At 35.5% G+C, this 14,173-nt stretch overlaps 1 protein-coding gene across 1 annotated transcript in view; it reads right to left on the bottom strand.

Annotated features, from left to right (window-relative positions):
* Positions 1-919: 919 nt before the first annotated feature.
* The window catches only part of UNC5D (unc-5 netrin receptor D), a 385,851-nt gene continuing 372,597 nt past the window's right edge, over positions 920-14,173 (bottom strand). Inside the window, exon 18 of the mRNA XM_031949254.1 lies at positions 920-7,906. Within this exon, the coding sequence (XP_031805114.1) occupies positions 7,702-7,906 (205 nt within the window). The 3' untranslated portion in view covers positions 920-7,701. The remainder of the gene's footprint in view (positions 7,907-14,173) is intronic.

The raw sequence follows: 14,173 nt of genomic DNA, 5'->3' as shown, positions 1-14,173 counted from the left end.
AGCAGCCAGTAAGATACTTTTTTATATAGAATGGAAAGAAGAAAAAGACAAAAAATTTGAACCCATGGTCTAAAATATCAAGTTTTCTATACTGGCTAGAAGTTCTAAATGGAGAATCTTTTTAATATATGCATACAAATATATATATATACACACATATATATTTAAAAGCAAGTAAAACTTTGTGTATATATATACATTTATATACATAGATATATATTATATATAATTCATATTATAAATTCGAATATATGTGTGCATATATATCTTTTTTTTTCTTTTCAGATTAAAGTAAATTAATGATTATTGGGAAGTAGAGTGGTTTGTTGTGTTTCTTCCTTCATTGCTTCCCTTTTCTCAAAACACATGTATAAATAAAACTTTCTGTAAATGAGCTTGAGGGTGGTAGTTTGGGAGTAGGACAAATGGAATATCTGGACCTGTCCTACAATCCAATTTTAGAGACCAGAGGAAGGAGCGAATACCTTTTGTTTTAATTTTTTCTTTTACCCTCCAAACCAAGAGAGTAAAATGTTGTTTATCCCAAGTCTAAAACCTGAAAAATGTTCATAAGTTTTCAAGGGAGAAAAAACTTGAAAGACCTGGAAAATGTGCAGCCATTAGGATTCTTATATTCTGTAGCACTAACCATTAAACTTAACCTCAACAAGTATCTGTTCAACTATCTACTTTTTCTTTTTCAAGAAATGTAAGAATATTGTGGGAAAAGATAATTTCCTTTTTTCTGTTTTATATTTTTCTGAGGAGGTAGTGGAGGAGAAATGGCATTATGAGGTCAGGATATTTATATTTATACTTCATTGAAAATTGTTACTGTAGCGATGAGTATTTTGTCTTGTTAGCTCTGTGAAGAAAAAAACCTCATTAGGATTTCAAGTTGCCACTCATGTAGTAATCTAAGATGTCAATAAAAGACTCTTTATTCATAAATAACCGATATGCAGTAATTTATGTCTGTACATTTTTCTTCAAAAGTCTGTAGCCATCCAATTTCTGCAAACTCTACATAAAACATCCAAACTGTCCATTTTTTCAATACAATATAACACAGCTGTTGGGCATTACCAAATATATATATATGTATATATATATATTTATATATATGTACATGTGCTGAAAAAGAAGCCAGTGCAGCCTTTTCTAAGGAGTCCATCCAAGTATTTACTGTACAACATTCAGAATTTACATTGATAGTACAAGGCACAGAAAGTGTGGTATGAAGCCAAGGCCGTGCTTTATTCAAGCTATCTTCTCTGGCTTGCTTGCTCCTTCAGCTTCATGTCAAACCAAGAGTTCAACCAGATCTTTGTCGTTTCTGTTTTCTTCTAGCTCTTAATCCATTTAAATAAAACAAGTAATAGGGTGGGAGAGGGAGATCTGAGTCATTTGTTCAGAAAGTTTCTGCAGACCAACCCTATACCACACCATTACCAAAGGGGAAATAAAAACCAATTGCCCCCCACCAAAACAAAACAAAACAAAACAAAACAAAAAAAAAAAAAAAACATCTCAAATCCCTTCAATACAGAAATGGAGAAAAATGAAAAAAAAAATTGGTTTCAATATTTATATTTGAGTCAGGAGAATAAGATATTTTTTCCCTCTGCCTTTTCACACACACTGGACAGTGTGTGTATGTGTATGTGTGTATGTGTATGTGTGCATGAGGGGGTAATTAATAGAAACCCAAAAAACAATTAAATGCACTATGGACAAGAGGAAGTAAGAGCTTGATTACTTTTTAGAAAGGGCAAGGAAAATTTCTTGGTCAGAAATTTGGTCACCTGGAGCTATTCTCCTTCCATACTGTTCTGTCCCTGAATGCATGGGAGGGCCAAAGGCAAGGCCACACAGGGATGGCAAATTGTAAAAATTTTTGTTTTTGATTCTCTCAGAGAAATCTCAGTGCAGAGCTTGGTTAATGCCACTGAATCTCCATGTTTTTCTATTAGAATTGTTTACGAAGAGAGAATAGAAAAAGAATACCATTGGAGCTATTCTCAGCTTTGTTTTCTTTGCCATGGTAAATGTGTCTTGGGGAATAACACTTTGCTTACAAACTGCCGTTAGATTCTTAATTCACAGAGCTGGGAAGACCCCTCAGAAGTCATATAGTCAATTATATTACTTTTAACACAACTTGGCCAAGATAGGGAGTCTTCAAATATAGAGTAAAAGATGGAGTATGGAAGGCAGGAAATATACCTTTTTTGGGTTGGGATGGTGAGTATACTTTATTTTTCCCAGCATCTTTGTACAAAGGAGATACTTAAGATGCTTATTGAAATAGATTGAATTGAGTTACATTTATTCCTGCTTGGAAATCATCAAACTATATGACCTTGGACATACTTCCCATCTCTGACATGCTGTGCTTTCCCCTCACCATTAAAGATGAAGGATTCTGATGTTAAACCCAATCACATTAAACTCCAAGGAAAAGTTCTATTTTCTTATGTTGTGATAAAATGCTGTTATATTGAATCATAATTGAAAGATGTGACCATTGTCCAAGGACCTAGGAAACAAAAGTTAAAAGGACATTTCCCCCCCTACATTTTAACAAGATTTAACATAAAACCATAAAGCCATCCATGAAAAGAATGGCATGCTTTTCTGTAAGATGCTATCATTATCCTTAAATGCTGCATCATTTAGGAACAATGGTAGAGTTCATATTGAACCACTTTTTCTAGATTTCACTTTTATTTGTTAAAATGGGGGGTGGGGGTGTGGGATGCTCCTAAAAGCACAGGTCTAACCGGGAAGCGTTCTGCTTGAATTTATCTTTGGGTTCAGATGGTAGGTGGGTTCTAAGACATGAAGCTTGATGTTCACTTCCTAGGCCCACCTCATGAGGACATTCCAATCCATGGTCTTCACAGCAAGAGGAAAAAAAAGGCTAAGCTGCTTAAGAAACTACAATTATTCTATGTGCATTAAACTTCCTACTTCAGATTACAACACTACACACTAGTGACTAATTGGCTAGGGTTGGTCTTGAATCCCCTTTCCTTTCTTTAAAAGAAAAAATAATACTTCTCTTCCCAGGGCCATCCTGTTGGGATAGGTGGCTCTAGTGTGGGGATTGTAAGAGGACCACATGATTATGTGGTGAACCCTTGCCAGCCTAGAATTGCTTGCAAAAAACACCACATGCTGTTGAATACACCCAAACAGCTTGGTAAACTGCAGCTTTTTAAATTATTTGAAAATTAAAAACACAAAAAAAATGCAAACACACCTAAGATCAGTTAACATTTTCACTTTTGTGACAGTTGACAAAACACACTTTTGCTTGTTTTGGAAACTTCTATAGGGACAAAACAGTGGAAATTGTGCCCATTCAGCATTTAGCTAAAGCATTGATTTTCAAATACAGCGCTATGGCAACTAACACCAAGGGCTACTTTTTTTTTTTTTAATGCCACTATTGTTAGGACGACATTTTGCTCTCCCATTTCTATGCTGCTGTTATTTCTAATAAAAACAATGGGAGCTACTAAAAAGACAGAATCTTGCAATGTTACATGAAGAAAAAAAAATAAGGAAAGTAAGCCATACAATAGGCCAAAGAGGCACATTTCTAGCTCATCTGCAGTTCTTTTGAACTTGCTATAGCTGGAACAAAAGCCTCTGGGAGAACTTTTCCTTTACTGCTTCTGTCAACCATATTATTCAAGACATTTACAGAGGGCAGCTTGACCCACTAGTAATAGACAGAAAAAAAGAAATGACTAAAAGGGGAAAAAAAGAACATTGCACTGATATATTTCACAACATTTTCTAACTTCACAGATACCTTTGCTAGAAGTTTGGCATCTGGAGAAAGCTTTCTGAAAGGGAATGAATATGCCATGCCTTTCTACTTTTTTTTTTTTAAGATAATATCTTTCAGAGAGACAAGCTCTTCAAGTCTTCAAGTCCAGAGATTTTAATCCAAAAAAAACCCCTGTTTTAGTGATTTAAATTTAATAGTCTCTCTCAGAATTTCCTGAAAGAAAAACGTGTAGGCCACAGCAAAGGATAACAGCTGCTTTTGGAGATAAAAATAATAATAATAAAAAGTTCTTCCCTCTTTAAAGAGAATAGTGTCAATTCTTTTTCATCTCTTACAAAAAGGCCAATAAAATTTTTGTGGGAGTACATCCTAGTTTTATGGGACTTCGTGCACCGGTAAATGAAGTTTGCATTTAAATCTACAGAGCAAGCTTCCTTTCAGCTTAAAGGATTTTAATGTAAACTAGTCAGACTGCACAAGCAATGTTATAAAAACCATAAATTAATTTTATGATGCTGCAGTCTGGCAAAGCTATGAAGTATACCATTTTAGTGACATAATTGTAAGTCATTTTGAAAGTACAGCTATTAGTCTTAAATTACTCATAGGTCCCAAAATGGCAGGGGGTAGGGTAGGACACATTATGACATTTTCTAAATAGACCATCAAAAACTAAAGGTTCTTTCTCTTTATATATTTCTCTCTCTCTCTCTCTCTCTCTCTCTCTCTCTCTCTCTCTCTCTCTCTCCTATGCATACTCTCCCTATAAAGGATGAGCAAGACAGTTTATTAAAGTAAGACCTTAGGATAACAAATGAAATTTCTTTCAAGAGGAACATTTGCTTGGCAAGTCTCAAAGCAGTGACAGCCAAACATCAAAGAGAATGTAAGAGTTTAGACTGGGTTAAGTAGGTTGGGTTAAGTTCAAGGTTCAAATGGTAATCTAAGGTTTAGAAGTTTAAAAGATGATCTGCTCCTAAAGTTCATTGCTCTGTAAATGCTGCATATTCTCTTATTGGAAATCCATTTGCTAAGTTGTTAAATGACTCTAAACATAGCAAGAATTCATTTTTATCCTTTTTTGTACCTGATATCAGAAGAAGGGAAATTAATATGTGTAGAGGGGAAAGGAGAAAGAATAAATCAAAGAATTAATTTGAACATTTGACTAATATTGAAACAAAATTTTATTTCCTTTGTCATTGCCTCAAATAGTCAAGTGTATCTTAATTCATTCTCTCAGCCTCAGTTCTCTTATCTATAAAATGAGAGTTGGACTTGGTGACTTTAAGGAATAGTCTATCTTTTTATCAGATGAGTCTGAGTTTATGCCCCTAGTGAAAAAAAAAAAAAGGCCATTGAGTTACCATTCAGAGGGTAAAAATGGTCTCATTTACCTTTAAATGTTTAAAATATTTAAATTTGGGGTCTGTTGTCAAATCTAAAAGTTCTCTAAAATTGCTGAGATTGATTTAAGGTCTGTCTTAATTCATGTAAATGGATGAAATGCTTAGAAGGCCATTCAGGAGAGAAGAGAAAAATCTTGAATATCCTATTTCAGGGCAGAAAAAAAGATTGAAAAAATAGCGGTAGTATCTATTTTCTCTAAGGATCCCAAAACAGCCGATCTGCAAATTCTCCCTTAATTCTTCCTTCCAAGTCAGTTCTGTATTTGCTTTAATGATTGACTCTCCCAAATGCTACTTTTTCAAGAAACTATATCAGAGATGTCAAATGACTTATACTCCCGTGGATTCTCTCCATTATTCCCTATAAGGGATAAACATGTTGAACAGACTATTAAGAAAGGGCATTCTCCTGATCTAGAGACAGTATTTCAGACAATAAGTGTGACAGTTCTAAGTGGATTTGTCTGTTCTGTACAATAATCCATTCAGTTCCTGAGAAAAGCCTTATGCTGCTGAATTTCATGTAGCAAAGCCAATGCAGGAGTCAATATGCACCAGACTGTGTTAAATATGGCATCATAAATTCCAAGCCTTTAGACCATTTCCCTTGTGGTACTATTTTTGGAATTTTTAAAGGGCTCTAAAAAAGATGATTATGCATTTTAATAATTGTTCAGGGACTATGTTCTTTGGATAAACTAACTCATTTATATAGTTAGCTATTTTCATCTCTTTGGATATAATAAATTTCCCCTTTCCACCTGTTGCTGGTATAACCAAGTCCTTCAGGAGAGTGAGGGTTTGCTTATCCAATCTATGGCATTTTCAGGTCCCTTCCTCCTCTACCTGCTCCTCTCTTCTGCTGTCATATCTATGAACATTACTCTTTCAGGTAGTATTTCCTCATAAGGATAGCTATGGAGTAGAGGTCAATCTAAATAGAATCCATTTGACTATTTGTATGAAGCTTTGGTCAAAAAGATTTATTGGGGAAGGAGATCAAAATAAAGTTCTTGAATTTCTTGTGGATTTCAATTTTTTCCACTATTTCCCCCTTATGACTGAAAATTCACCATACCATAATGGTGTTGTTAGAAAGAATTAACTTGGGAGAATGGAAGGCATTGTTATAGCTTGTATTATAAAATGGTCCTTTTGAGGTCAGGGGCTATTTCATTTTTACCTTTGTATTCACAGTGCCTACTATTCAATAGGCACTTAATAAATACTTATTTACTTATGTGGAATATATACCAGGTACTATCCAAAGTGAATAATCCTGGCAATTCCTAAACAATAATAATAATTTCCTGGAAAGAAAGTAGGGTTTTACTGGAGGATTCTCAATGAAAAAAACACAAGAAACATTTCAGTAAGATTCATCAAAAAAACATAGTGAAAGTTAGTTTTCTTACAGTAGTATTAGGGGACCAGATAACACCCACCATCTTTAAAACTTAACAAGTTCTTTGAGATCTACACCTTATGGGGAAATGTTTCCTGGGAGGAAAAAAACTGACCTGTGATGCATCCAAATCCAGTATCTAGCTGTGTTATAATGGATTTGATTCTACTGCAATTGTGTGGATCAGATATGAGTAGAGGTGGTGGGGTTGAGGGCCTTGCTCTATAGATTGTGAGCAATGGCTATTATACCGTGCAGTGATGATTAATTGTGATCATTGATGCACCTGGAAAGAGTCCCTTACTATTCTGCAGAGAGGGGCATGGCAGGAGAGAGCGAGATGAATCTTGGCTTTTGGAAGGAAGCAACTTTAAAATATGGTTAACCAATTAATCATCCCATGCATTCCTCCTGGCAGCCCTTTCTGAGTTAGGGGATGTGGGCTAGGCTAGGAGGTGGTGCTGGTGTGACTTACTTAGATTCTCACTTCTAAATGCTCATTTCCTGCTTGTGATATGGTTGAAAGCACAAAAATGGACTGGCAATATTGTTATTTATAAAGGTTAATTTTATACTCATTTCCCACATTGCAAATATCAACTTGTTAAAAAAAAAAAAAAACAACCAACAATCTGACATTGATATCAGAATAATTTGGCCCTTGGGGAACATCATTACTGTATGAACTTTTTCCAAACCATACACTTATTCAATCTCTGCTTTGTTGGCACCTGATATGTTTTCATACATTAACAATTCAAAAAAAATATGAGCCTGTTTAAAGGCAATTCTGTGTGTGTGTGTGTGTGTGTGTGTGTGTTTACCCACTTCAACTCTGCAGAATTGGTAGACTTAAGACAGTATTAATTTAGATGGGAAAGTGGGGCTTTTTGGAAGCAAGCTGGACCTTCCCAACATTAACTGGTTTACCAAGGCAGCCTTCAATTTCTTTAAGTGATGTCCCTCTTTGATTATAAATGTTGAGTTTTTCCAAATACCATTGGGCTAAAAGCCACCTCTTTCCTCCCCATCTAATTAAAAAAGTCACAAAGCTGGCCATCGGTCTGTCCATGAGAGGAGATGGACTAAAGTCCATTTTGTCTGCTGTAACCAAAGTCGGGCTCTTCAAGCTGAGTTTCTGGAATGTTTGACAGTTTTGTGTGTGTCCTCCCAATCTCTTCAAGAGCACAGGCCAAGGAGTCAAGGTCACCATCATGTTGATGACGAGCTTCCCACAGGTTCAAAATGACAGCAGATGGGCTACTTTGGGTAGCAAAGTAGGATAAATTCCTAGAGAAAAAGAGAGATTAATTAAATAAACGGCTAAACAAAGAAAAAAGATTGTGGGAAGAACACAAGAACAGTGAGAATGGTTTGAAAGAATACTACAGCTTGACATAACAAAGATAAAGAGTCACATTTATTAAAACTTCTGAATGGCACAGTGGATAAGAGCACTAGCTCTGGAGTTAGGAGAACCACATTTCAGATTCAGCCTCAAATACTTAACATTTACTATAAACCCTGAGCAAGTCACTTAGCCCCATTTGCCTCAAAAACAAAATAAAACAAAACTGTGTTTAATGGGTAGGGAGTTCCTATTCTGATAATCCTAGACTCCTGAAACTATATCCTCTTGGATTTCAGAGGTTTGAGAGGAAGGTAAATAGAATTATAAAATAAATAAATAATGGTGTGTATCTGCATTTTCAGGTTTATTTCTTGTATCCCCTTTTTAGTTCTGAGTTCTATTGAAATGGCTGCTTCAAAGATTATTAGAGACTTCCTTTTTTTGAAAGGCATTTTTCATCTGCATTGACCTCTGTGTGGTATTTTGTGGTGACCAATCTGAAACTAATCTAATGTTCCTATGACACTGTCTCTTTCTGGTTCTTGTTTTAGATCTCTCATCATTCCTTCCCTACAAAAGTATTATTCCCTATGAGCATTTAGAAAAATATTATGGCCAACACCTTTATCTTTTTTTCTCGACTCATTTAGCAAGCTCCTTCATATCTGGGGTTTCAATTATCTTCTCAACAGTGGTTAATCAAGACCACAAGATTCTCTTTTTTTTTTTAATGATTATGGAATATTTTTCCTTAGATGTCTTACTGTCACTTCAAGCTCAGATATTCAAAGGTAAGATGTAGCATGGAAGGAAACAAGCATTTATTAAGCTCCTATTATGTCAGGTGCTGTTCTAAGAAACCTATTATACATATTATATCATTTGATTTTCATAGCAACCTTGTGAAATTGGTACTATTATTCTCCTCGTTTTATAGTTGAAGAAACTGAGGTAGAAAGAAGCTGAGTGACTAGCCCAAAATCACACAACTAGCAAGTAAATAAACACATATTTCAGGTCTTCTTAATTCCTGGCCTAGCACTCTGTTCATCGAACCACTCTGTTTCTTCTTCATAGTACAGAAAATTTTTAAAAAGAGGGGAAGCTAACAGCAACTGCAAACTATAGGCATGGGAGCTTGAGTTTGGTGCATCATGGTATAGTTGAAAAAAAATTCTGGATTTGGACTCAAAGTATCTGGGTTCAAATCCCATTTGCCTAAGTCATTTGCCTTATCTGTAGGTTAGTTTCTTTAATTATATGAGATTGAATTAGATCCCTAACTCAATATATATACCTCTTCCTCTTATTTGTTTCCTCTATATTTGTTTCTTTGTTTTTAAAGCTAGCAAAATAATCTTCCCAATGCATATTTCTAAACATGTAATTTATACCCGCTTAAAAACTGTCATTGCCTCACTGCTGAATGTTGAAATGTGTTCCATTCATGCTCTTTACTACTTATCTATTTCTCCTCACTTTCAACCTCTTCCTGACAATAGTATTCAAATCAGCTCTTTCATTCACAGAAAGGATGTGTTAATGACTTGTTCTATAATTCTATTCATCAATTCTGTGGACTTCTCAGACCAGATTACCCTTCCTCTGCTATTACATGTTTTGTCTTAACCCATTAGAATGCAACCCCATTGAGAATAGGCATTGCATTTTTTTTTCTATATCTGTATCTCCTTCTCTTAGAACAGTCTTTCCATCTCCCAAGATTGAGTGTTTTTTTTTTTGTTGTTGTTGTTGTTAATGGACTTCAAATTCAAAATGAATTATCAATGCAATGTAACTAGTACAAAAACACTTAACTCACACAAATATTTTCCTTATGTATAAAAAGAGAAATTATTATACATTTAAAATTTAAGTAGATGATCATTCAATACACATTGCAATCCTGCCAGGAATCAAGCAGCTTTCATTTCTCCCTATGGAAGGGTAATCAATCACTCACTGTATGGTAGCCACAGGGGCATAGCAGAAGCAGGTGTGCAACTAGGATGATCACTTATTGGCACGTATGTTACTATATATGGTCTATTGACAATGTACTTTTTCTGATAGCAACACTGAAGAACATACTGGCACCTTTGAGAATTAAAAGGGGCATCTGGATTTTACCAAAAGGAAGAGAACTTTTGATTTTGTTTGCCTGTTTCTGACCTGATTCTGTTCCAACAAAGAGAGAAAAAAAATGTCATCTTTGGGCCAACTCTGGTTTCCTACTTAGGTCTCTCACCACAAAAGGCAAGTGTCGCTTTTTTATAACTGATTTGCAATATAAAAGTATGTAGAAAACAGTTTCTTATAGAGGTGACCAGGTTTTAATGGCACATTACTGTTCATCTATACTATTTGATGATTCTTTCAAAAGGCAAACCAAAGCAACAGTGAGAAGGTTATGACATTTTACTCAAAGATCCCAAAGGGCTCTTCAAAGCTGAGTAGCTGACTATAATAAATACCAGAAGCAGTGTTTATACTTTTTGCTTGCCTGCATGTGTATCTTTAATAGGGAGAAGAGGGGTCACCCTGCAATGTCCTTTTCATCTATTTCTGAGTTTGATTCTACTGTGTTTATTTACTTCTACACTAATAGAAATGTCACTGGACTACTTGTTTGTGAATTTGAAATATACCTCAACTCCCTGGTTTAAATGAAGGTTGGGAATGATGCCATTTACACTTGGTCATGTGAATATTGCTTGTCAGGTGGTTTTCTGTACCTTTCATAAAGGTATTTCTCAATTCTGTAAGTCACAGAATAACTGGGCAGCATCTTGTCTGACAATGTATGTCCAGCAAAACAAACAGCAAAGGAAAAAGGAAGGGGTGAGTTTAGGGAACCTCATTAAGAGATTTTCAGGTCCCCCGGTTGTGTCTGAATCCATTTGCTCTTCATGTTGAGAACGATAATGGGGAGGGCACCAGATCCAGGATTTGCTACAGGGAACTCCTAAACAAAAACAAAAATATCTTTCCTAATGCATATCAACATTTTCTATGCTCCTTAGTGTCTGTGAGTTAGAGGTTATTTAATTTGCTCAGAGTTACACAGTCAGAGTCTCCTAAAACCAGGTCTCATATTTAAGTGCTATGCTAGGCTGCTTTGAATAGCTTATAATTATAGAGTCTTTCCAGGTTAACAGAGATTCATCTTACAACTATTCTATGAAATGGGTATAGAAGAATGATCTCTTGAAGTAATTGAGGTTCATGCAATTCTGTTTAATTTCTCAAGCATCTATTTGGCACTGAATATACCATGGAGTATGTTAAGTGCTGTAGATATAAAGAGGAAAATAAAAGTTTTCTGACATCAAGGAAAAAAAATGTCCATGGTCACAAGTGCTAAAGTAGAATCTGAAAGCCGGACTTTTAACCACAAATCCTATTTTCTTTTTCTATTATTCTTAATGCTTTCTAAATTAAACTATATTCTCATATTTATACTATGAGTTAATCCTTTCACTAGACATCTTCCTCACTGGTATCTCATCAAAAGCAATGTTAGTCTTCTCATTAATTCTAATGAGACTTCTATATTTGATATGTCCACTGAAAGATGGTGGCATAGAAATCCTGTGGAAAAAGAAAATATTGAAAACTACTGTTCTGCAGAGATAATCTCCTCAAATCAAAGTACATATTTATTCTATCACCAATCTTGTTCTTCCAAGCTCTGGACTTGGATTACTCCCATTATCTGCTTCTTTACCTCTGTTAAAAGTGTTACATATTGAAGGTGAAGAAAATCACAACAAATTTAGATTACACAGTCTCAACTAGACCCTCGCTATCACAAGGCAATCCATTTATAACTCCCTACTTGATTCAATATTTCACTCATCTCAGTTGTTTCAAGCTTTTCCCCTCTTTCTCAAATTCTCCCATTGGCTTTTATTTCCTGCTCTTTTAGAGAAAAACCTTGACTCATATTTCACTTGAAAAAAAAAAGACCATTTACTGAGAATTCCATCTTCTGACTTTACCTTGTTTCACAATCATTTGGATGCCTTCTGAAACTATCTCCTCCTTCATTCGTATGTCACATGAAAAGGTGGCCCTTTTTGTCAGTGTAAACTCCTCTACATGCACAACTGAATACATTTCTTCCTGCTTTCTCTAGTAGATTGCCCTCTCTAGCTTCCTTATTTTCTCAATAATCTTTCAATCTCTTAAAAACATACCATCTTTCCTTCCCTAATCCCCCAAATCTCTCATTACACCTGTCCATCCTCCCTTATTGTTCAGTTGTTTTTCAGTAGTGTTGATTTTTTTTTTTTTTTTGGTATGGGATTCCATTCTTGCCAGAGGTACTGGAGAGCTTTGCCATTTCCTTCTTCATTCATTTTACAGATGTGTAAACTAAGGCAAATGGGGTTAAATGATTTGCTTAGGGTCACATAGCTAATAAGTGTCTGAGGCCAGATTTAAATTCAGGAAGAAAAGTCGTTCTGACTCCAGGCTCAACACTGCATCATGTAGCACGTACACAGCTATATATAACTCATTAAGAATGCCATCTACAATTGGTACCACAACTTCCATTCCCCTCATTTTCCTCTTAATTCTTTGTCATCTGAATTCTAATCTCATCATTCAAATGAAGTTACTCTGTTCAAAGTTATGAATGATCAATTGCCCAATTTAGTGGCCCTTTTTCAGACTCCATTCTTTTTGAACTCTTTATAGCCTTTGACATTGTCAATCACCTTCTACTCCTTGATGTGGTTTTCTGTGTATATTTTGTGATACTGCTCACTCTCTACTCCTCCTATCCGTATGATCTTTTTTCATTCTTCTTTTCTGGATATCTATGTCACACCTGCTAATCTTGTGCTTTCCATAGAGCTCCTGATACCTCTCCTTTTCTCCCTCTATAATATTTCACTTATTCTCATTTGCTCTCATTGATTCAATGATCATTTTAGCTGATGATTAGTAAAATCTACTTATTCAGTCCTAACCTCCCTGCTGACCTCCAGGCTCTCACTTTCAACTGTCTATTATACATATTGAACTGGATATTCCATAGACATCTTAAGTCAATATGTCTAAACTTAATTCATCATCTTTCCCCAAAACTCTCCTCTCTTTCTAATTACCCTAAATTGTGAAGTCACAACCATTCTTTCAATCACACTGATTCAAACCTAGCTGTAATCATTGGAATGACTCTCTCTATTCACCACCACTCCCTCTTCTCCCAAATACAATCCCTTGCCAAATCCTTTTAATATCTCTGGCATATGTTTTCTTGTTTTTTGCTCCTGTCCATTATATGGCTCTTCCTAATTCCATGTGGGGTTTTCTTGGCAAAGATACTAGAATGATTTGCCATTTTTTTTTACAGATGAGGAACTGAGAGGCAAATAGAGAAAAACAGCTAGTGTCTGAGGTCACAAATGAATTTATAAAGATGAGTCTTCCTGACTCCAGACCTGGTACTCTATGCAATATACTACCCAACTTTCTCATGTCCTTCTCTCTCCTCTCATTCTGCTACCACCCTGGTATAGACCCTTATACCTAGACAATTGCAATCACCTTCTTGGTTGGTCTTCTTGCCTCAATCCTCTCCCCATTCTACTTTATTCTTCCTTTACTTATTGATCAAAGTGATCTTTTTAAAGTACAGATTTAACCACATCACCTTCAGTTATTTCCTTTGACCTCTAGGATCAAATATAAAATTCTCTGTTTGGCTTTTATAGTCCTTAACAACCTGATCATATTCCTATTTTTTCATACTTTTTATACTTTGTTGATGCTGTTATAATTCAATAGTGCATGCCTCTTCATGACTTCATTTGGGGTTTTCTTGTGAAAGATATTCAGATGATTTGTCATTTCCTTTTCCACTTCATTTTACAGACAAGGAATTGAGGCAGAGTTGGGGTATTTGCCTAGGATCACACAGCTAGTAAGTGTCTGGGGACAGATTTGAACTCATTTTCCCGAGTTCACTGTAAGGCTCAGAATTCTGTCCACTGTGCCACAAAGTGGCCCTCTTATACTTTACTCTTCTCAATGTGCTCAGTGATCCAGTGGTATTGGCCTCCTTTTTCCTCATATAAAACACTCACTATTCTGACTCTATGCTTTTTCATTGGTTGTTGCTCATGCTTAGAATTCTTTCCTTCTTTGTCTACATATCTTAATTGCTTTTGAGTCTAAGCTAAAATTCCATCTTC

The sequence above is a fragment of the Sarcophilus harrisii genome, chromosome 2 (genome assembly GCF_902635505.1).
Source record: "Sarcophilus harrisii chromosome 2, mSarHar1.11, whole genome shotgun sequence".
In the NCBI taxonomy this organism is placed as follows: domain Eukaryota; kingdom Metazoa; phylum Chordata; class Mammalia; order Dasyuromorphia; family Dasyuridae; genus Sarcophilus; species Sarcophilus harrisii.
Note: the sequence above shows the minus strand (reverse complement) of the source record. Positions and strands in the feature narration are given on the sequence as shown.